Consider the following 24,064-nt stretch of genomic DNA (forward strand, 5'->3'; position numbering starts at 1 on the left):
TGATATTAGTGGCATAGGGGATGCTTCCAGATGGGGGCCTTGGCTTGCCAATCGGCCATTTGGATCTAATTTTCCTCTGTGTGCATTTGCTTCCACACATTCCCATTTTTCAGTCATAGCTATTCACTGCTATTTCACCACTTGCCATCCAAACCAGTGGGCAGAGCCGGATGGAATTTATCTGGATGTTTGTTTGCTGTCCCTTCCCTCAGTCGCTCTTCCCTTGCACTCCACTACTTCCTCCACCCTTCTGTACTGCCTACACATGCAAATATTTCTACATGAAGAATGAAGTCTACAAGAGCAAATGTTATCAGCCTTAGTCATCATGTTTCACAACAGGCAAAACAGAAAGTTGCCCTTTGGGTGGAGGGGCAATGCCCATTTCCATTTGTTTTGTTAATATTGATGTTTTGTGCTAGAGAGCTATTTTATTTTTATCTAAGTCTTTAGCTAAGACTGACACTAGAATAATCTCATGTAAGATCTCTGCATTATTTAAATAATAATATTTTTAAGACCATTGCAATTACAGTCTCCGACAGAATCCCACACGTTCTGTGTGGAGATCTTGAGAGAAGAGCTCCTTCTGGCTTGGTTGTTGAAATCTGAAAGTGCCTTCAGCATGCAGCAATTAGGGGAAATAAGCACACTCAGACTGTAGGTTGTCGTAAACAACATAGCTAGGTGGTTCACAGGTGAGGAGCAAATGGCAGTAGGGGTTTGCATTACAGGCCACTGACGGAAATGTCACCACCCATGTGACAAACTTCTCACCACAAAAAACACGCAATCGAGTTTACACCCTAATAGTGACTGCAGATATACAGTATAATGGGTTGTTTTTATGGATTTTCTATGGGAAAGGGGAAACTGATTATTATTAAGGTATGGCCTGGCATTCTGATGACAACATTGTCATGTTAGATGTTGAAAAAGACTTGTGTACATGAGTAACACTGATTGCACAATAAGCTGCCATCTGGAAACAATTCAATTGACTGTTTCAGCCACAGTTCCTCATCTTTTGAATGAAAATAATAGTGTCCCACAAGGGATTTAGGAAGATGAACATGATGGTGATTACAAACCACTTTATGTGTTAAAAACATTCTGTGTACTAATAATAAACAGTCACTCAGTTTGGAATGTGCTGTAAGCTCTCAAAAATTTAAAATCTGCATTCCTTGTCATCTTTTCAGATAATTTCTTTGCTAGTTCAACAGCATGCTTGCAAATTGCATGTAAAATGCCACATCTCCAAGTTTAACATCTCCTTGCTTCAGTGGTTTGCCATGGTAACCAACTCAACTGATTGGAATATAGATGAAAAACATTAGTATTTATATCCAAGCCTTTTAAGTATTGCAGTTCTTTTATTTGCATGTAAAGTAATGTAAACTAATGCGAAGCAAAACTAAGACGCCAGTCCTTAGTTGAACAAATTATGGAAAGCAATTGTTATTTTCTTTTAATGTACTTATTTAGAGATAAAGATTCCCGAGAAGTCTAAATTTAATACAAAATATACACGCTGACATCTCACAACTGAATATGAATGTTCCTAATGTCTGTCTTTTACTGTGAGGAAGAAACTTTCTGAATATTTAATTATGAACTGCAATACTGTAATATAAAAAGAACTTCTTTCTTCCAGATTTTGTAGATCAAAAGATTGACAGTGCCCCTTTGTTAATTTCTACATATTATCATGGTTTTCCTAGGTAGTTTGTACATCTCCCATTGCACATGTCCACAGTCTTAAAGAGACTTTCCAGTATGATTGCTCTGAATATAATAAATGCAAGCATATTGCTTGTTTCTTTGCAGGAGAATTGGAGTTTATGTTTCAAGACAGCACATCTATTGCTAGAAAATCACATTCTAAACATTCCTATTGCAATATTTAGTCACTAGAAAAACTGCTATTCTTTCCTAAATATTGAGATCGTAATGTGATGGTTGTCTGTTTGTCACAAGGACCTATGGAGCAATCCCTGTTACACCACCAATGAGAAGTGGCATAATTGACAGTGCCCCTTTGTTAATTTGTGTAATTGTGTGTGTGTGTGTGTGTGTAATATAATATAATCACTGGGGAATTATATATATAACAACTTTTTAAAAATAAAATAAAATAAAATTATGGTCTTTATTACAGCAAGTTCTACTGCAATGTCCCATCGTTTTGTTAAGTTTTAGGGTTGTTTTTTATTTGGAGTGCCGTGAAGCAGCTTGGTCAATTTAACTTTGCACGTAGACTTGGGGCTGTTTCACACATGTATGTGATCTCTTGATTTTGCCTCACTTGATTACTCTAAACAGATGCCTCCTGGTGGAATGTGTGAACGAACTCTAACAATAATAATAATTTATTTTTTGTACCCCACCCATCTAGCTGGGTTGCCCAAGTCACTCTGGGTGTCTTCCAACAGGGTATACAACACAACAGAACATCACACATTGAAAGATTCCTGATACAGGGCTTCCTTCAGATGTCTATGGAAGGTTGTGTAATTGCTTATCTCTTTGACGACTGACGGGAGGGCATTCCACAGGGTGGGCACCACCACCAAGAAGGCCCTCTTCATTCCTTGCAATGAGGGAACTGCCAGAAGGCCCCCGTAGCTGGATCTCAGTGTCCAGGCTGAATGATAAGGACATTCCATGTCAATTCTACTACTTCACTTTGGGCAGAAAAAGTGAAATTGATAAAGAGTTCATCTGAAGGAACTCAAACTTTTTTTTAAGGTTAATATTTGGGAATCCTGGTTATGTTGCTGGAGCCATCCTTAATCTGGAAGCTGGCCTGAGCTCTTCAAAGTGCCTAGTGCAGGTTTATTCTATCCATTTTGGGGCTCCTTTGCTATCTTGCATTAATTCCTTGGTATTTAAAAAGCAATATTCAATTCTATTCCTGGATCCAGCAAGGATTAACATATAATGGAGGATCCTACTGTTGAATGAAGCAGCCAAGGGCCCATAAATATGGGGGGGGGGGTTACCATAAGAAAGTGGCTTTGTGCCGGAGGGCAAATGAGTGGGGGCCCCTCCCTCACCTGGTTGGTTGTGAGAAGCACAAGAGTCAGAGTTGTGTGTGAGCTGGACTAGAAGCAAGCAGAAGTCTGCTTAAATTCAAGGCTGTGGCTAGAGGGAAAGCTATGGGGTGTTGATGTTGTAAGTTAATACTGTGTAAAGAAACCATATATCATAAAAACACCACAGTCTCCACTGTCCCTCATTGCACAGAACCCCTGGAATCTTGCATTGCTTGGTGATTTGGGAGGTGTGCAACACTTTATTTATCCCTAGTGAATTCAGTATGGTGCTGCTGGTGCTGCTGCTGTTAACATTATGGGGTGATATTCTGCCTACTTGTTATAACCTTCTGATTTGACACCTCATCGGGGAACAAAGGGTCCTTGGAGGGAAATTGCCCTCTGAGCCAACCTTGGAAGTCCCCACTGCCCTGGAAGTTCCAGCAGAGGAGGAGTCCATTCTGTCAACTCCTGAAGAGGACCTTTTGTCATCCTATGACTCTAATGCCTCCAGAAGAACCACAGTCTTGAAAACAGGCAAGCCCCTTTGAACTAAAAAAGCTTCCATTATTTATTCATTTCATCTATGAATTCCTTGCTACAAGGCATCCCAAATAAATTTGTAATAACCTGGGGCAGAGCTAACCTCCCAAACTGCGTAATATTTCTATTTAAGATTCAGTCTGAGGTTACCTGTTGGCAACCCCTCCCTTGATTTCTACTGGAGCCATCATCACCTACAGCATACGGACCACTGCCCCGGGCCACCAGCAAACGAGTCAAATCAAACAGAAAGTGTTTGTTTTCCCCTTGGCATATCTGGAAAGGTTCAAGTTATCTTCTCTGTTCCATCCTCCCAAATGCGGAAATGTTTGGCAATCTGTTCTCAGTCAGAGCCAGTTCTTGTAAACAACACGAGTGCCTGTAGATTCTATTTTTACTAGATACTGAGCAGCATATTAATAATTGCTCGGGCTACGTCTTTAGAGCTCTGTTTCACTATTCATTCCACTTTATGATTCATAGCAAGTGCCATGCAATAAAATGTTATATGAATTGTATTCACCACGTTGTTGTTTTTTAAAAAGTGTGATTCTTCAGCTTTAAAGTGAGGCTCGTACTTTGCAACTGATGAGTCACCTATGCTGTTGGCCCCAAATGGGTCTATATTCCAACAACAAATTTTGGTCCACTTACTGCCTGAAGCTGAAGAAGCAGGTCATTCTTCTCCTGCACCAGAGATACTTGCTTTTCTTCAAGCTCCTTCCTCCTGGCTTCAGATTTTTCCAGGGCCTCCTTTAATTTCAAGAACTCTTCTTTCATATTGGCCATTTCTTTTTCAGTTTCTGCAGATTTCAGCAGAGGCTTGATCTTAAAGAAAAGCTTCATCCAAGGCCAGTTTTTCACAACCATAAAAGCTCGGATATTCCACTGGATCACAAGCAGGGCATCCCTGGTTTAAGAAGAATAAGACACTCCCCTGAGCATGCTTCATAGGATCTCTGTAATGGGGCAAAACTATCTATGGGGGGAGCCCCATGACAGGGCAGCAAATACATCCCAGCAGCTCTAGAAGTTTTTCAAGCCAACTCTTTGGCGCAGATACTTTACGGGGCCCAAATTTGGACGGGTAATCATTGTAGCATTCTTGAAAACTGTCCAGTCCAAATTTTTAAGGACAGGGTAAGCTCCCTAGCAGTTTGAAAGCACGTCAAAGTGCAAATAGATAAATAGGTGGGAAGGCAAATGGCGTTTCCGTGCACTGCTCATGCTGGGCACATGACCTGGAAAAACTGTCTGCAGACAAACGCTGGCACCCTCGGCCAGTAAAGCGAGATGAGCGCCGCAACCCCAGAGTTGTTTGTGACTGGACTTAACTTTCAGGGGTCCTTTACCTTTACCTTTACTATGACATAAGCAGTCCATACATAAATACCTTCGCTCTACGATCTTCTGGAACTCAATGCGCATCAATCTGCCTCGGGCTCTTGATTGAATTAGTGTTAAAATCTTGGCTAATCTCTCATCCCTCATTTCTTCCAAATGTCCCAGAAGACCAGCCTTAAAGAAGACCTGAAATGTACATGAACCTAAGACTTACAAATTCAACAAACCCTTGACATGTAATATGGTCCAATTCAATCTTAGATTTCCAAAACAACAGTGCTAACTGGGTCAGATTACTAATGACACAACTTATACTGGCTGGTTTTGAATAGTGTAAAATCTTGTACCAAGGGAAGGTGAAGTGACATTGTAGTGTCCTGTGTGCTCTGTTGCTCCTCAAAACAGCTCAAAGCTCCAATTCTACCCACTGACCCCTTTCCTGGTAATATGTAGCACTTAGTTCTGTGCAGACATGGCTAGGATTGCATCATAAATTTCTGCAGAATTGGACAAAATGACAGGCAGGATTCGAAACCTGTGGGACCAGAGATTTACAGAAGATTGGAAGAAGTATATGAATTATTTGAAGAGCAACTGTAATCAACAAATTACGCTAGTAGGACTACAAGAAGTTTTGTAAGGAGAAATATACAAAGTGTTACAAAGTAGAAAAAGATAGAGATTTTGGTTATGAGTTTGAAATGCAATAGGGAAGATAAGAAATGCATACTGAGAGATTAGATTGGAAAATTTTCAGACAGGATTGATGGAAGTCAAAAATTTGAATAAGATGTAAAAGTATGTTTAATTACTGTTGAAAATGATATGTTAAAAAAACTAATAAAAATTATATATATATATATATATATATATATATATATATATATATAATGTAGGATTGCATCATAAATTTCTACAGCTCTATGCATGTTATTTTGTAAATGCTTCCAGATGACCTGTTTACTAAACTCTCATCCTGATGTGTTTGCAGAGAGATTGGACAGCACTGGCTATTTAATGAGCATCCATTCTGTTTAGTTTACCAGGAGATCAGATGATGTTGCATCAAACTGTTTTCCTACTCTTTCCAGTGAATTATACCACCCTTTTCCTTATTGCAAAAAGTCTGGGGTTGGTTTGGGGGGGGGGGGCAGATTTGTTGCACAAGGCTTCCCAATCAACTATAATTGTGCATCCTGAACTTACCAGTATGCAATTGAAAATAGCGACAGACTATTCTATATCTACCCTATATTACAATACTCTACCTTGCAAAAAGCATGCCATATTTTTAAAAAGTCAAAGAAAAAGAATAAAGACATATCTGGATGTTTGAAAGCTAGGGGGTATGTCTCTACCCTTGGCAAGGTTTAAAAAAAATATTATTCATAAAAGTGGCAATTAGTTCTATTCTTTTACATCAATTCCTTTGAAAAATCTAGCTATTAGTAATGATGAATGGCAATTGACGCATTACAGGTACAATCAGAGCTGTGAATTATATATCCTTGGGTGGTAGACAATTGGTGGTATTTCTGATCTACTTCCTTCCTGTTTTATAATTTGATCTGACATTCAACATTATGGGGTGCATTTATTCTGGCCATTTAATCTGAAGTGCTAGAAAAGGTGTTTCCCTTACTTCTTCACATCGGTTTTCTGAACAGTGCTAGAGATTTTAGCATGAGAAGAGACCTGCTGGATCCAGAGGCAGTTTTAGCATAATTGGTGTGAGCTGCAGGGGGGCCCCCGGTGTTGGACTGCAGGGGGCACCAAATTTTAGTGTTGCACAGGGCACTGATGAAATTTGAGAGCCCAAAGTCAACCACTGACTGGATCAGGCCAGAGGCCCACCTGGTGCAACATCCCATTTCTCACTACGGCCAACCATATAGTGTCTAGCACAGAACTAGAACACTTCGCCCATGAAAATCAACAGCATTTCTGGCTAAGGTTTATTGAAATGGGGTTCCTTTTGCAAACCAACTTCCTTGCATGAGCCCAGGTTCTCTGCACACTAATTCCAATAAGCCAAACAAGCTGCATGTGAAAGCAGCAATGGTGACTAGATCAGGGGTCAGCAAACTATTTCAACAGGGGGGCCAGCCCACTGTCCCTCTGACTTTGTGAGGGGCCAGACTATATTTAGAAGAAGAAGAAGAATGAATTCCTACGCCCCACAAATAACCCAGAGATGCATTTTAAATAAAAGGACACATTCTACTCATATAAAAGCACGCTAATAACCTGACCGTCCATCGGCCAGATTTAGAAGGTGATTGGGCTGGAGCCGGCTCCCAGGCCTTAGTATGCCTACCCATGGACTAGATAGGCTTCTTTGTGTGCTTTGGAACACTTGTCACACGAGATTCCATTTGCCCCTCTCTTTCATTTCCTTAACTAACTTGTATACTGTTCTATATTTCAGTAGAAATCTTAAGTGGTTTACATAAATACAACACAGAACGGAAGCGAGAAAATGGCAGTGGTGCCATTCTCTTGCTGTTTTCTGTCACTTAGTGAAGACTGTTTTACTCCAGGGGCCATTTGCCAGGTAATTTTTTTGCTTTTAAGGTTGTTTTTATATGCCATGCCTGGCTGTGCTGACTGTTAGTCGTGCTGCAATTTTATTGTTCAGGGGTTGAATTCAGGGGGACTAGGAAGGCCCAACCTATCTGGTTGTTTTAATAGGTAGACCACCCTGCCTAGTTATTACCATGGGGATCTCTGTATTTAGCCTTCTACCTGCATTGATCTTTGTTCTTGTTGAATATTTGTTTGGCTTGCCCTTTGGCCTGGGTGCTTAAAGCTGAATAATGACACACAAGGAACCTCAATTTGGTGTAATGTGTTAGGTGCCACACATCATCTGTGGGGAACTACCTTCTTGATTTCCACTTCTGATTGTCATGTTGTTATTTTAACTGATGTAACGTGTATGGGATTGATTAACACTTGTGATTAATCAATGCACAATTCTATACAAGGCTACTCAGAAGTAAGCCCCAATGAGTTTTGTTTTTTATCCTTGGGTAAGTAGCTATAGGATGATAGCCTCTCTTTAACCAGATGTCATTTCCTACTTGCCCACAACCACCACTCTTTCTTAAATGGGACAGAATAGTGTATATTGATCTTCTAGTGATCATCCATCCATCCATCCATCCAGGCCTTCAACAGTGTTATAGCATCAGATTCTCTCAGATGATTAACTGAGCTCAAGGAAAGATTGAAACCATTGCTTTACCTTTGTGTGTCCAAACTTGTACTGGTTATGATCAATATCTAAAGAGGCGAGCAATTTTTCAGCAGCTTTCCTGCTGTCTACAAACTTGTCCTCGGGAATTGCAGAAGGATTCAGAATGCGGTACCTGGCAAGAATAGATTAAAAAATGTGTAAGCAGATGAAACCTCTGGACCAGGTTGCTATGCCTCTCTTTACACTGGAATACAGGAGGTATGTCAGACAGAATACCAGATTCTCTGCCTTTCTGCCCATTATATGGGGGTTTCTCTGGGTTTCAGGCTGAAGCCATTTTCATCAGTTGCTACCTACTTCTTTAAACTGAAGATGCCAAGGACTGAACACGGGACCTTCCGAATGCAAAATATATGCTCTGCCACTGATCTATGGCCCTTCCTCAATTAATGCACCCAATTAACCAGTGAAGTCAGAGCAGTCATTTGTTTTTTCCCCTCATTAATCCAGCCCCCAACACATTAGCTAGATAATAATGTAAAATAAGGAAGATTAGGGTGAAAGGAGACAGCTTTGAACTTCCGAGGCTTCACCCCAACAGCCAATTGAGCAAACTTTGCCCTGTAACTTTAAGTTATAGAAAGCATTTAAAGCAGCAAAGGGTCGTAAATATTCCCTGTAATAGCATTGCTATTAACAAAACAAACTTAAAAACATTTCTCCTTCCGGAATCTAAACAGAATGAGCTTATCTCTCTCCAGATGAAGATTTATATAGCTGTAGCAGCAGCAGCAGCAGAAGCAGTAAACACTGACAACTTCCTTTTTCCAAAAGGAATGGCACAAACGTTGACATTTAATTGTTTCCTCAAAACAAGGGTAGATAACCCTGATTTTTTAAAATAAAAAAACCACAACATAGAGGCAACCAGGCACAATCCTGTCTAGATTCTTACCCTCCTGCCCAACTCCCAGGTGTGCAGTGGCTGGAGGCAAAGAGACATATGCTAAGTACATGTTCAAAAACATGCATTTCACAAGCTACAGGCAGGCATGCTAACAGTTGCTGGACCAAAAGAAAGCCCTGGCCTAAATGAAGTTGAAGTAGGTAGGCAGCTGAACTTCCATAACACCCAGTATGAACTGGTGGTCTTGAAATACTTTTATAAATAAATAAATTTCTGGGCCAAAATCCACACATCTGCCAAATTGCCAGCATGTGCAAAATTTTTGATTCAGCTCAGCTGCGGAAAGAACAATCAAGTAAACAAAAAAAGCCACCCAAAAGTGAATTAAGAGGATTAAAAAGGAAGGTTGCTTATTGGGTTTGGGGGGATCAAAAGAAGTAAGAACTTGGCTAGGCCACTGATCTTCACAATACCTTTGTTTAAAGTCGGCATAGATAACCCTGTTTGGAAATCCCTTGCGGCAAATACGAATTCCCTCTAAGACACCGTTACAGCGAAGCTGGTGAAGCACAAGGAAAGGGTCCATAGCACCTGGAAAGAAAGCCCAGCGTAAGGATTTTATTTCAGGGTGGCTTCATCACACGTCACCGGAGATAATGATTTGTATTGTGAGACCTAAGAAAAGTGCATCGTTGAAATGTAACAAAGCCAATAAAATTATGCTGGATTTGCTTTACCTGGAGTTTTTGTTTCATTGGGAATAATGCAGCGCACAAAATGGGGAGATGTGGACTTCAGATTAGTCATCAGTTTGTTTAAATTTTCCTTTGGAGAGGAAAGGGAGATTAAAACAAGCAAAATCATGGAACATTTCAGAACAACAAGCATCTGATGAGCAAGCCACCCATCTCCGTGGGATAAAGAAGTGATTCAATAGGCAGGTACATACACTGAGACTACTGTAGCTCCTTTGTTGCCCACAACTTCCCAATGCCTGGTTACTTCTTAGTACACTTGCTTCACAATCACTGCTCTGGTTTGGATGTCACGCTAAACCATAGTTTAAGCTACGTCAATGAACTTGCTCATGCACTTGCTTCTCCTCACCTCCTATCTGATGTAGTCATGAGAAGGAGGCTGGAAGCACCCAGGTCTTGGTTTAAATTAAGCACAGTTCGCAGTTACATCTCAAGAGGACCAAACTGTGGTTAGTTTAAACTATGGTTCATTAAACTGTGCCAGTATCAAACTGTAGCTTCTGATCCCGATCCCAAAATAAGCAATTGATGTTGTCAAATTCAACCATGCCAACTACCTGCTAAGTTTTGGATACAACTTCTAGAGGGCTAGTCATATTTGACCGTTGCTGCTAATGCAAGAGTTGCCACCGTTTGTCTGTTATGGTCCCTTAAAGGTTAACAAGATCACTCTATTCCCTTAAAGTTTATGTAATAAAACCCTGTAATTTTTTGAAGTCCTCCTGGATGCGTTGGTGGTTGTATTGAACCCCATCCTTGATGAGCTATGACAGCTGAATATAGTTTACCCATCTGGTTTCAAGTGCTGAATCAGAAGAGGAAATCAATAAAATGTACAGCTAATGACTTAGGAAGCTAGACAATCAGGTCTTGTATGGAGGCCTGTTTCTAATATTTTAGGTTCTCTGTTAGGAATATTCCAGCTCGTTGGTGTAAAATGACAAAGGCAACAGACAGGTTACATTTAAAAAAGAAATGAAAAATTACTTTATGCATGGATGACACTGTTTGGAAGGAAGCACCTTTCTTGCGTTTCTTCTCTCCACCTTTATCAGCTTGTGCTTAAAAAAAAAGACAGAGCAACCAAGTTAAATACTGATTACAGCACTGACATGAAGCAGAAATGTTTAATACAGTTTGCATGCTTATCAATGGCTTTCTGCAAAGCCATATGCAGCAATGTGGGTCCAGTGATGTTTTCAGCTGCTACAAGCTGCGGTGCAGCTTTCTTGTGGCCCCTTGGCTTGGTTCCTTGTGTTCTTCCTTGTATGGAGGAACCTCCCACACCATCCTAAATCCAGCACTGCTACCAGTTGCTCTCTAAGGCAGAGCTTTCCAAACAGTGTGTCACGACATGTTAGTGTGTCGGCTGCAGTGTGTAGGTGTGTCGCGCAAATGCTCCCCACACTCCTCTCAGGGCTGGAAAGGTGTTAGTTTAACCTCTGGTTTGCTAGTAAAATTGAATTACTGTGTCGCGAAATGATGCATGTCTAAAAAGTGTGTCACCAACATGAAAAGTTTGGAAAGCTCTGCTCTAAGGGTTCAGACTAGGATAGTCTCAGCCCTATCTGGAAATTCCAGCAATTGAAACTGAAACCCTTAAGAATGCAAAGCAGATGCTCTCCCACTGAGCTATAAGCCTAGGCAGCCGTGAGAATTGGGCCATCAGGTGAACAAGAGGCAATGGCAGCAAGAAGCAACAATGGGGGCTCCAGGCAACTGTGAGTCCTTCCATAGTGTTGAGGCTTTAACAACTGTCCAGTAATACTAGTTCCTGTGCCACTTGGTAGCTTTCTGGGTATTCTCCATAAGAATGGGATCCATACATTGGAAGGGATTCACTTACCAAACCCTATCAGAGGAGGCCTCGTACAGGGAATGTTGAATTCCACCCAGAGACTTTCTGGCTTTGTCTGCAATGTATGACTTTCCCTAATATGCTTGCATAAGGCTCCCAAGCTTAGTAGGCCAGGGACAATATAGGCATCTAAACTGATTAATAAGGGGAACTTCATGGAGGGGACTTTCCATGAGGCATTTGCTTTGGTTATAAGGTAAATATTATGTCATAGGAAAAGTGTCCAAAGGAACATTTTAGAAAGGAAAGGCAGTTTTAATAGGTCAGCCATATATTCTGGTGCTTAACACCATGTGTGGGTTACAGATAACATCAAGAACATTATCTTGTTGTGCTGTAAAGTATCCTCTGATCATCCTCTAAGCATACCCTGGCCATGCTCCAAACACTCTTGTCGGGTTAGTGTGATGTCGCCTTATATGCACCCTCACAGAGCTACAATTCCTAGAGTTCCCCGAGTTCCAAAGGAAGAGGGATTGACAGTCTCACCACTTGGGGAACTGCAGTTCTGTGTGAGGGAATAAGGGTCTCCTAACAACTCTCAGTACCCTTAACAAACTACAGTTCCCAGGAGTCTTTGGGGGGAAAACCATGATTGTTTAAAGTGGTATGACACCGCTTTGAAGGTATACTGCACATGGGACTAACTGGAGTCAGTTCTGAAGACCTGCAAAGAATCTGAGAGGGCACCTGCTATTTTCTACAGCATAACATTTCAGAACTGGATGAGATCTTGAGGGTCATTTAGTCCAGTCCCCTGATCCATGTAGGGCCAACAATGCAGGATGCGACTAGAGAATCCCTGGCAGATGGCCGTCCAGCCTCTGCTGAAGCCAGCAGGGAAGGAGACCTCACCAGCTCCAGATGTGTTGGTTCTGATACAGAACGGCTCTCGGCATTAGGAAGCTTCTCCTGATAGTAAGCGTCCGTGTAAAAAAGACCTGAGTTGTGCCATGTGTTTCATGTTGCTACTAAGACGGCCATGCCCTTTGGCAGACATAGTGTGAAAACCGCATAACAAGTCCCAGGAATAACATTCCGTGGCAGATTAAAAAAACAACAAAAAATCCCCACAGGCAAGATGACGATTCCTAGTTACCTGCAATGATGTGCAAGTGGCAGGTTGTGTTATTTTGGCTCAGCTCCTTCTCCAATTTGCGTTATGGAGCCTGCATTCTGGCTGCGTCTTCCAGACACCCTCTTATGATTCATGACAACTACATCTACTCACATGAGGTTCTTAATAAATATTCTGTAAATTGATTGTGGCTGTAGGATATAACAGCTAAATCTCTGTAATGAGTCACACTCCTACTTATTTAACATCATTTTATGGAAACCTGCAAATTGCTGCGGTGCCCAAAGAGGACAGTTGCAAATGCGGTTATTTAAGAATTATTTCTGCTCAGTGGAGCAGAACCTTCAAAACTAAAAGATTTGATATTGAGAACCACCATTTTCTTTAATTATCAGGTGCACAATATTTTTTATTTCCTGAAGCTGCATTTACTTTACTTTATACTATAAAAGATAGGTGGGGTGTCGCAATTTTTAAAAATGCTTTATATTCCAATAAGTGACACAACATAGCCTATATCTACAAAGAAACACTTCATACTATTCATTTCTAAACTTTGGGTGACAGCCAAGTAAACAATTCCCCTAGTGCAGCCACCTTGTTACACAACAAAGCTTCCTCTCCCTCTCTTCTGCCCATGTGCCCCTTAAAGATGTTCTGGAGGGTTTAGCTGGATACTGCCCCTTCTTTCCAATCCATATAACCATTCTTCCATAGCATCCATAATAAGCATCAACTGCTGGGCTGAGGTGCAATGAGCTCACACATTACTTGTGCTCAGGGCAGTAACTTGCGCTCATGGTTGCTGATTCACAGAACCAGTTCACTATGTGCCCACTCAAACCCCTACAGAAGCCGTGTGCAGGCATTCAGGCTCTTATGTTCATCTTTGTGGGAGTGGTGACATTTCAAGCAGCCTCATCCTCTAGCCTTTGCGCAAAGAGCACAACCACCTGTGGCAGTGGAGCCTTCACACGTATAGCACTACGTATGAAGGTTTCCTCAAAACATGGGCTCCCAATGGTGCAGAAGCCTAGAAGCCTTCATGTGCACAGCTGTGGGCAGAAAGAGTCTGTTGTTACAAATGGTCATGCTTTTCACATTTCAGGACTAGCGGAAGAGGTTAATTGGTACATCCTTGTGTCCATGTTGATGAGCACAGGAGCATTCATGCCCAAGTAGGCCGTGACTGAAAAATGACATGGCCCCAACTAGGATATAGAATTCCAATGTATTGGAAAATACATACTATTTGTGCGTAGTACAGGTGCCTCCCCATTTACGTTATGTTCCAGGGCCCGCACACATAAGTGAAAATAATGTAAGTAGGGAGCTGTCAAAAAAGCCCATTTTTCTGCCCTCCAGCTCTCTCTGCCTCTCAGCACAACTCTCTTCAACTAGAGTTGAAGCTCTGGGGATGCCTAGAGGCTGGAGGATGCGAAAAAGAGGTGGCTACCGCACGCATCATCTGCTAGGCGGGGAGACTCAGAAGCCTAAACAAAGCCCCGCTGTGCCTGCAGTCTCTTTGGGGCTTCCTCCACCCTCTCTGAAGACCTCTTTGGGCTCTGGGGAGGGTGTCCTCATGAGCCACAAGGACTCTCCAACTCTTCCGCCATTTCCTGGATTGAATATATCTATTTATTTATTTCCTGGCGCCATGCATATATGCGGTCACACGTGTGTCAATCTCACATAAGTGGGGGGCATGTCTGTAATATACATTTGCTACTTCCAGTATTTTCATGATTCATGGTTCTGACCTCCCACAGTACTCCAATCTGTTCTTTGCAGAGGTTATTTCACTCATTACACAGTATCATTCCCACCAACGGTGTATTCATCAGGAGTGTTAAAGACATTCCTAACTGTCTAGCATTTAAAGATGTACCTATAAAGCATTTTATGGGTGCACCGTCAAAATGTAACTCATAGTGCCTATGGTTACAGCTGAGTGATGTACCAACATCTGAGCCAGAAAGAAAGCTGAGTGATGCACCAACTGTTTGAATCAGTAGAAATAGTCATCCCACAGAGATGTTATGGAAAAAAGTACATTTAAGGCAGCAAGACCTTCAGATCTCATGAGATGGTATATTTACTCAACATTTCTGCTAAGCTTTGATCTAGGAATTAAAGGGAAATGGTCATTCGACTTACCGCTGTCAGCACTGACATAATTTTCAAATAGGCTTGCCAGAAGTTTGTTGGAAGATTTTTGAAAAGTGCTCACTACAGTTTCATTGAGTGGGTCTTTGTTTTTCTCAAGCCAACCCATAATGTTATAGGGCACCTAGTGTGTGTGTGTGTGTGTGTGTGTGTGTGTGTGTGAGAGAGAGAGAGAGAGAGAGAGAGAGAGAGAGAGATGATAGACAGACAAAACGGAAGCAAAACAATAAAACAGATTAAATAATCAAGTCTAATGCCTTTTGCTTTTACCTTATAACCATTTAAAATTCTGGTTTATCTATTTATGTATTTCTAAACCGCACTTTCATTAAAAAAAATGGAAGAGAAACATCTAAGAATAAAATCAACAAAAAGCATACATAAAAACATAATTTAAAAAACCAGTAAATACTGGTTGGTTTGAAAAGAGAACATTCATATTGCAAAGGTCTGTCTGCACAATATAGTTTCCAAAGGACATCTGAAAGAAGGGAGGTAATTAAGGGGGATTTTATGGGTCACTTCAGGAGTCTTCCCAGTAATATATTCATCTTAATATCAGATCTCCATTTTCCTAAATAATCACCACATCTTTCTTCTATGCATCCCCCCAGTCTTTCATTTCCTCCTATCCCTTAGAACATGGGAAACTGCCTTCTACTGAGTCAGACTACTAATCCATTTGTCCACACCAAGGCTAGCTAAGATGGTGGCAGATGTTCTTGGATTGCAACTCCCATCACTCCTGATTCTAGGATTGCAGACTGGGGTCTTTCCTAGCCCCACCTGGGGACGACATGAATTAAACCTTTTGCATACAGAGCATGTGCTCTACCACTGAGTTTCAGTCCTTCTTTGTAGAGACAATAATAATAATAATGCCTAGAGATGAAGACAGGGACTCTGTGGTTGAATTCTAAGGCATATGTTTCAAAAGCAGATAATTTCAAGCTGCTTCCAGCACACTCAGAAGCTCAACTGACTTCACCCTCAAGTTAACTTTTCAAAACTCAAAGCGTGGCATTCCTCTCGTGCCATTGCAACCACTTTGGCCCATGGCTCCATTCATCCCAGCAGGGCTTCATGCTTTGAGGTTAATGCCATTGTCCCCATCTGCAAATGCCAAAAACTTACCGCTCCAGCATAGTGCAGGAGTTCAAAATGAGCTTCATATTTCCGTTTTTTGTCAGGCCTGGGTTTCTGCAGATTGGGTGACTTGCCCAGATGATTGTCGTACAGCTTGGCTTTGAAGGTCATATCTGTAGCCTTCGGGAACATGCATTCTTCTTCTAGGATAGACAAGATCCCCAAGGGCTACGCACAGCAATAGGGAGATAAATGTTAGGGTTTTGTTTTCCAAGGATGTCATTTAGGTTAGCATGAATGAATACTGCATCTGCAGAATCTCCCCGCTCCCAATAGCTGTTAACATATTACTCTTTCAGACTGCTATCAGACTTGACGACACAGTGTGAAAATATTATATTTTATACAGATTGCTGACACAATATTGATGCTTTGGTTTTCAAAAAGGCTTGGATTGACTTACTTTTCTCAATAAATCAGTCAGAAAACAACCCAGCGTTATAATAGCTGAGGTCTATATAACTTACTACACAGCATAATGAACACATACCACCAGCTGTGTCTCGTGGCTTGCCAAGTTACTGACACCCATCCCAGTCTTTTTCTGCAGTTCTTGCATTGTTAGGCAACATTTGCCTTGGTGGGGCAAAAGTTGTTTAATGGTCTCTCCTAACTAATGGAAAAAACTGGTCAAGAAGATTTATTTGTTTTGAATGTGACTGCTACATCTCTGAGCATGGGCAACTATGGAAAAATGAATAAATATAGGTATATCTGTATCTCCAGTGGAAACATCAAGAATCAAAAGGTACCAGGTATATTGCTGTTGTTTAGGCTTGTCATAGTGCTAGTAGAAGAAATCAATCTTCAAAAGTATGTTTGTATTCCTTCTTTCCTTCAGAGAACTCAAGCTGGCATAGATGGTTATCTTCCTCAATTTTATGGTCAAAACTAGCTTGTCAGGTAGGTTATGCCCAGAGGCAACGACTGGCCCATGGGTCAAGGAGTAAATTTTACAGCTGCACAAAGACATAACTTAGTTCTGGGCCTAGTCAGACACGCTAGTCACTACATCACATCACTGGTAGACCTTGGGGTCTCAAATTTCAGTGGAGCCCTGTGCAATGCCAAAATTCGCCCCCCTTCGCATCTTGCCTTCTGTTCTACATCATAGTTGTGGCGCCGCCTGTGGCATCCCCAAGTCTCCATTCCCAGTGTGACCAAACCAGTCACGCTCTCCTAAATCCACCCCAATCTCATTGTCTTTATGGTAAGCCATTCCTGCTATCAAACAGAAACCCCAATGATGTTTTCCATACCTTTTCAATGAGATCAATGCAGGCTTGCAAATCCAATCCAAAGTCAATGAACACCCAATCGATGCCTTCCTTTTTGTACTCTTCTTGCTCCAAGACAAACATGTGGTGATTGAAAAACTGTTGCAGTTTTTCATTTGTATAATTGATGCAAAGCTGCTCAAAACTGTTAAACTATGAGGGGGAGGAAAGACATAAAATTAAATTTACAGAGGAACAAGAACGAAGGCAAATATATGTAAAGTCTGTTAGTATATGATCTGAATTCCTTTAAGACTAACTTCAGTGCTAATGTGCAGAACACAACTGCTTAATTTTCAGATATGGATAGAAGAGCGCCACTGAATTCCCAAAGTGTGCCAGGCATAATATGCCAGGCATATTTTTTGAAGCCCTATTCAGAGAAGTTCCCCTTGTGCCTAAGTCCCATTGGAAGTGCTGTTAGATGAAACTTTGAGCAGAACTGAAGTCAAAGCCTAATGAACATTTCCTGGATTGAGGCTGAAGTAGACTCATTACGAAAGGTATCTGTCAAAAGGCAAATATTTTCCACTTTCCAGCAACAGAAGAATTGAAGTCCTGCAAATGTCGGGGATGTTTGCTAAGAACATGAGAAGTAAATTTGTCCAAACTATGGCAATTTCCTTGCAGTGGATGGTGCTAAGTTATATAAATACTATCTACAGTTCATTGACCCTTCTAATTTTTGTGGTTAAACATTTATGTGCATCTTCTCTGCCTTTGTGTGTGTATTTATATGTGCATTCCTACTGCCCTTGGGTGGATCAAATAAATTAGGTCAGCTGAACACTGGTAAGCCTGTTGCAAGTATAAGTTTGCAACTTTCGTATGAGAACTTGACTACTGCTTATTTCTTACCATCACCAAAAGATCAATATCGTAATACTAGTTACAGTTCCTTGCTTTCCAAGATGGGTTTGGGAGTACGTTCCTCATACTCTTATCAATGATAAATAAACTACACCTATACATTATCAACTAGTTCTCATTGCTCCTGATAAACTCAGCAAGCTGTACAACATGGATGTGTGATCTGTGCCCCTCCAGATGTTGGATTCTAACCCCCATCAGCCCCACCCAACATGGCCAGTGGTCAGGAATGATGGGAGTCAAACAACATCTGAGGTGACATTCCTGCTAATACAACATTGATAACTGGTTCGTTCAACAAATGTTATCTTCTAACTAAGAGACATAATAATAATTTATTATTTATACCCGCCCATCTGGCTGGGCTTCCCCAGCCACTCTGGGTGGCTTCCAACAAAATATTAAAATACAGTAATCCATCAAACATTAAAAGTTTCCCTAAACATAATTACTTTAAATCAATTTGTTGCTATCATGAAAATTTTGGGAGGCAATTACTCACATCAAAGATTTCAAAGCCAGCAATGTCCAACACCCCGATGAAGAACTGTCTTGGCAACTTGGTGTCCAAGGTCTTATTGATGCGAGTAACGAGCCACTTGAACATCCTATCATACACTGCTTTGGATAAGGCCCCAACAGAATAGGAAACCTGTAGAAGAGAAGTAGAACAATCACACAATACCATAATAATCCTTGTGATCATGTCTGTGGAAGATACTCTCTTTGAGCATCCTACATGCCAGGTTCAGATCTATTGACATTCTGGGTTTAAACCTAGCATACAATTATTGACCTGAAACATAGATCAGTGTAGCTCAGTATAGAGGGTGTTGGATCTGGGATACTTGATCCAACTATGCAACCTTGATAAAGCAAATCATTTCTCACCCTTAGTCCCTGACTTATAAAACAGGAATAAATATAGCTACATATGAAATCTGCAGGAGGAATTATATTTTTTCATCACCAAGCAACATATTTATTGGCTCAAATGCAATTTATCTAATTTCTTTTGCACTTGCATAGTTTACTGCTTTGTCCAATGGCAAGGACTTCAGTGTGGTAATGTGTGCTTTAATAATTGCCCAAAGCCATAGGTTTTGCAGTTTCAACTCGCCATAAATATGCTCACACAGCTGCATGCAAGATGGATTTCAATATAGCTTTGGAATCTTTGAAGCTGGATTTACAGTTTTGTTTTATGAAAATCCAGCTACATACTTCCCTGTTTCATGATATTGTCGTGGGAGGTTTTAAAATTTTCTACATTAAGCCCAACTAACCCATATCGAAATCAGTAGCACTTATTTCTGAGGAAATGTGGTAAGGAAATGTGTACTGAAGAAATACAATGGTTTGTATCCAAATACGGTAGTTCTTGCATTAATTGTTTTTTTGAGTTTGTTTGTTTTGCTTCACTTATATGCTGTGTTGTTTTTTCATATGCTGGAAGTGTTGTTTGCTAATTTTAAACACTTTGTTATTATTGTGAGCCAATCTGAGCTCAATGGATTTGTTGGAAAGGGTCAGACAAATCATAAATCGAAGCTCAAAAGAGTCCTCCACCCACTTTTAGCTCCACTGCTGGCTTCAGCTCCCCAGTAGCATGCAGTCCCAGACAGATTGCTCCCAAGGGAACTGCAGCCCTCAAAAGAATGATGGTTCTCCATCCCAGCATATAGGTTTGGTATCATGCTGGCTCATGTAGTTTAAACACCTCCTTACCTGTTCCACACTTTGGCCTTTGGTGACATACTCATTTCCAACTTTCACTCTAGGATGCACCAAACCCTTAAGCATATCAGAGGAATTAATTCCCATCAGGTAAGCAGCTTTGTCAGCACCTGATAGAGAGTTACAATATTTCAACAAGTTCATTGACACAGGATAGGACTGGTTTAGATTTACAGATCACTCATTTACTGGGATAGATTCTAGCATTTTTTAAACAGCAACAATGGAGCATGGAAATCAACTTGGCTATATAAATCCTAGCTAACACCTACCCTGTACTAGAATTTAATATATTTAAAAGACAGCAGACCTCTACATCATAGATCCTTCCTGAATTCATTGTGTTTCTCTAACCCCAAGTACCTGAGTCTGAAAGTCTAGCTGCTGCTCTTGCTGTGTTTTGACATTTATTTCCCCTCAGGAGAGTAATATCAACATCATGGAAAACACAGAAGTGTCATGATATGTCTGCTCCAATCACATGGAAATGACAATCGCAGAAGTGAGAGGAATAAAACCTGAAGATTATGTATGATCTGAATACAGATCATACAGCAATAACAAGGCTTATTCACATGTTTCAATGAACACAGGTATAAGCTGGCCCTACAAATGTACAAGAGTTTGTGTGAAAGATTGTACCCTTGATGTATAGCTTAACTATTGTGTGGACAGTCTGTACACTTGCTGAACATTACTTGTGAATAACTGTACATGTGCACAGCTCAACTATTTGTGTACACAGATTGTGCACTCACTGAATGTAACTTGTGAACATCCCTGCAGTCATTTAAAACAGACCTTGCTTTGCAGCCCTGCAGCTCAACACAGGGCATGGAACATTGTGAATGGGCAGATACGGAAGAGCTTACTTTCAGTGCCATCAGCTTCTGCCTGCTCCTCCCTGGGTCTCTGTTTAAATTTCATGTTTCCAAAGTGCATAATGGCACCGGTGAGCTTGTAGGCACCATACTTTTCATCCGCCACAAAGCCCAAAATATCCATGGCTTGCTGTGGAAAGTAAAAAGAACAGGACGTTTTGTCACTTGCCTGTGAAACAACATGCAGCTTTATTTTCTAGAGCTCTTTCACGGCACGGCTGATGTTTGTGCTTGTTCTGGTATTGATCTTTCAAAAAATAAACTAGAGGAACAAGAAGCCTCTGCTATTTATTTTGAATCTGCCCTATTCCTCAAAAACAGAGAATAGTTCCTACCACTAATAATCTACTGAAGGCAGAGAGAGATTTTTTATTTTTAAGGTAAGCAAATAAAACCAACAACCCAAAAAATAGCCCAACAACTGCAATGGCATGACAGCTGAACATAATAGTGCTACACGTCAACCCAATCTTAGCCGAGCTGCTACTTGAGGTTCCAGGGGTTCCAGGAGCTCAGCCAGGGTTGCGTTTCCACTGGGAAATCAAGGCACAGTCTTGAAGAAATGTGGTTTATTATACCCATATTTACACCTGGTCTACTTTGGAGAGAGTTCAGAGCATTACATCACAAGAGGGACTTGCTTCCCACAGCAGCGCAGCATTGGAATCTCTGTCCCAGCCTGCCAAGATGGTTCTGCCCTGCATGGCTTCTGCCTGGAGTTCTGGCTCCACCCTTCTCCTTCCCAAAGACCCTTGCTAGGAAAAAAACCCCCAAGTCTCATGTAAAACAGCTATTTTATTCTGTGGGTACAGCCCCCACTTCTCTGTTTTCCTATGTCATGGAAGCTGAAATCATACACCCTTCTCCACCCATGGTAACCGTGGGAGCTTGTCAGAAAATCTCTTGCCCTGTTGATGGTTTTTATTGATGGGTTAATGACTCACTTCCAGCACCTTTTGCCATTCTTAATAACTTCTATCCTAAGTGAGGCCCTGGCCTGGCATCTTTCCCTCAATACTCCAGACATTATCTAAATTCTACCATTTATTAATTTCTAGCATTCACTAACTCTAGCATTTATGGGTGCCCTTGCACCCCCAAATTCTGTTGCCCCAGACCTATAACAATATTCTTTTTTGCTATGGGACTAATACAGAAGATGACAATCACTGCTATCTTATTCATCAATCAGAGAGACTTAAGGCATCATAAACAATGTTGTTTCACTTGTCTTTCATTTCTCTTTTTGAGGAGACGAATAAATATATTAATACAACAGGTCTGTTCAGAACGTTAGGAGTGAGAATCTTTATAGTCCAAACTTAGTGAAATTTACAAGGTCTATAGGGCTAGATTTATGGTTTAGCAATGTATGAATAGCTCCTTGAGGATGATGTAGCAGTATAGAGGGGAGAAAAGAAGCCAGATACTTTCTGTGCCAATTAGTGGCCATTTTTTTACACGAGTGGAATGGAGAACACTATGTTGGCTGCCATCAGCACAGATCTGGACTTCCTGGCTGCTTCCTCCTTGTTAGAACTATGTTTGTGTCTGTCTTGTCTACTTTGATTGATGGAGATGATGGTGATGATATGATATAGAAGATCCCTGCTTGAAGGATTGACAAAAATAGACAGTAAATGAATATGATTGAAGAACATACAATATAATATGAACAAGAACACTTACTTCTGGCAAGAGGAGGGTGGACCCTTTCTCACTGTGTGGATTTAATTGTGTCCATTTAATATATATTATTGGAAAATCAACTAAAATATGGGGGGGATAAAGAATATTGTTTATAATGCTTTAAGTCACCCTGATTGACAATAAAAAAGGTGCTTTGCTTTGTTTGTTCCTTGATGAAATGGATTTGATGTATAAACTTTTCTGCAATGGTAATTTCCCAAGATTTACTGTAACCGAGATGTACCGTGAGAGTCCTACTGCTCTTTCCACAGTTCCATTATCACAAATCTTTCAGCAGCTAAAATGAATCTAACCAAGCCCTTAAACACTACATTCTCTCTCTCCCCCTCCAAAAAAAAATCTGCTTAGTTATTATATTACTCTCATTGAGTACCCAAAATCTCACTATCTCTCAGCCCTCACCACAATCCTGCCAATGGTCTGGAAACATTGTGCCCTGCATGTGTGTCAGTTTCACTGAGGTATAATACCACATGTGGGCTATTCTAATGTATTCCTTTTAACATATGCAGAAACCAGGACCATCTGATCATTTACCGTATCCAAAACTACATTCTCAAAATGCCTGAGTCCTCTGGTTGCTTGCTGCTCACTTGGTCTGTTGGAAACAACATAATTTATCTGATAGATACTAAGCAAGCGACTTTTGCATTGGCTTATCTTTCTCTCAAATTGTTGTTCCCATTGTTCAGATGAGGGGTGTTAATACAGAAGTACCTTAGCCAGTAAGATCCCTCCCCTTTCTAATCCCTAAATACACTATAAAAGGATGGATGGTTTAATACCAATATCAGGGGAAACTTATTGGGAATATTCTGGATTGCTATGTTCTCCAAACCAAAAATATGCATTATGTGCAATGTGAATGTATTACAAAGTACTTGAGAACATCAAAAACGCAGGGAATAGCATTAAAAACACATTATAGGATAGCATTAAAAATCCATTATGGGGTATGTGCACATAACGATGTCAATATCTTGTGAATCCCAGAGGAATGAAATTTTACAGCTCGGGAACAGTCACCAAGAGTACCTCAGTGAGGCACCATTCACATTTGATGGGAACTGTCAAAAGGTTACTTGAGGTTGACTACAGAGATTACAATGAGCAAAATAGTTGATCTCTACATAGATATCTACATCAAGAAGGGGAACCTTCAGCCTACACACAACCTTCTGGGGCCTCCATGCCAGTTGTGGGCAAGACAAGAGATAGCAAAGTGAGTGGGATCAGAGACAACAGATTTGATTCTTACCTTTGTACAATAGGCTACATTCCAGCCACGTGTCTCTCCTTCCTCTAGGCAGGCAAGCAAGAGCCATTATCACAGCCTAGACACTTGAGGAGGCTGCAGAGCATGGCCTACTCAGAGGCATAGTCTGTGAAGAGTCCAAAGGGCCACATTTGGCCTGTGGCCTGGAGATTACCCACCACAGCCCTACATCAAAATGGACTTCTTATACCTGGTGTGTTTTTCTTAGTGATGCTATCTATGATTCTATGATATGACCATTGTGTTATATCAAATGTTCAATGGAAATCCCTTGTG

At 40.9% G+C, this 24,064-nt stretch overlaps 1 protein-coding gene across 1 annotated transcript in view; it reads right to left on the reverse strand.

Moving 5' to 3' along the window:
* MYH15 (myosin heavy chain 15) overlaps positions 1-24,064 on the reverse strand; it is a 90,018-nt gene that overhangs the window by 41,026 nt on the left and 24,928 nt on the right. Inside the window, exons 13-24 of the mRNA XM_083438200.1 lie at positions 20,794-20,932; positions 19,913-20,031; positions 18,687-18,836; positions 17,297-17,467; positions 16,026-16,205; positions 14,883-15,015; positions 10,777-10,850; positions 9,769-9,856; positions 9,505-9,622; positions 8,173-8,296; positions 4,975-5,111; positions 4,236-4,491 (exon numbers count right to left, since the gene is read on the reverse strand). Of these exons, the coding sequence (XP_083294326.1) occupies positions 4,236-4,491; positions 4,975-5,111; positions 8,173-8,296; positions 9,505-9,622; positions 9,769-9,856; positions 10,777-10,850; positions 14,883-15,015; positions 16,026-16,205; positions 17,297-17,467; positions 18,687-18,836; positions 19,913-20,031; positions 20,794-20,932 (1,689 nt within the window). The remainder of the gene's footprint in view (positions 1-4,235; positions 4,492-4,974; positions 5,112-8,172; positions 8,297-9,504; positions 9,623-9,768; positions 9,857-10,776; positions 10,851-14,882; positions 15,016-16,025; positions 16,206-17,296; positions 17,468-18,686; positions 18,837-19,912; positions 20,032-20,793; positions 20,933-24,064) is intronic.

Source organism: Podarcis tiliguerta (assembly GCF_965153285.1).
Source record: "Podarcis tiliguerta genome assembly, chromosome: 4".
Lineage (NCBI taxonomy): Eukaryota > Metazoa > Chordata > Lepidosauria > Squamata > Lacertidae > Podarcis > Podarcis tiliguerta.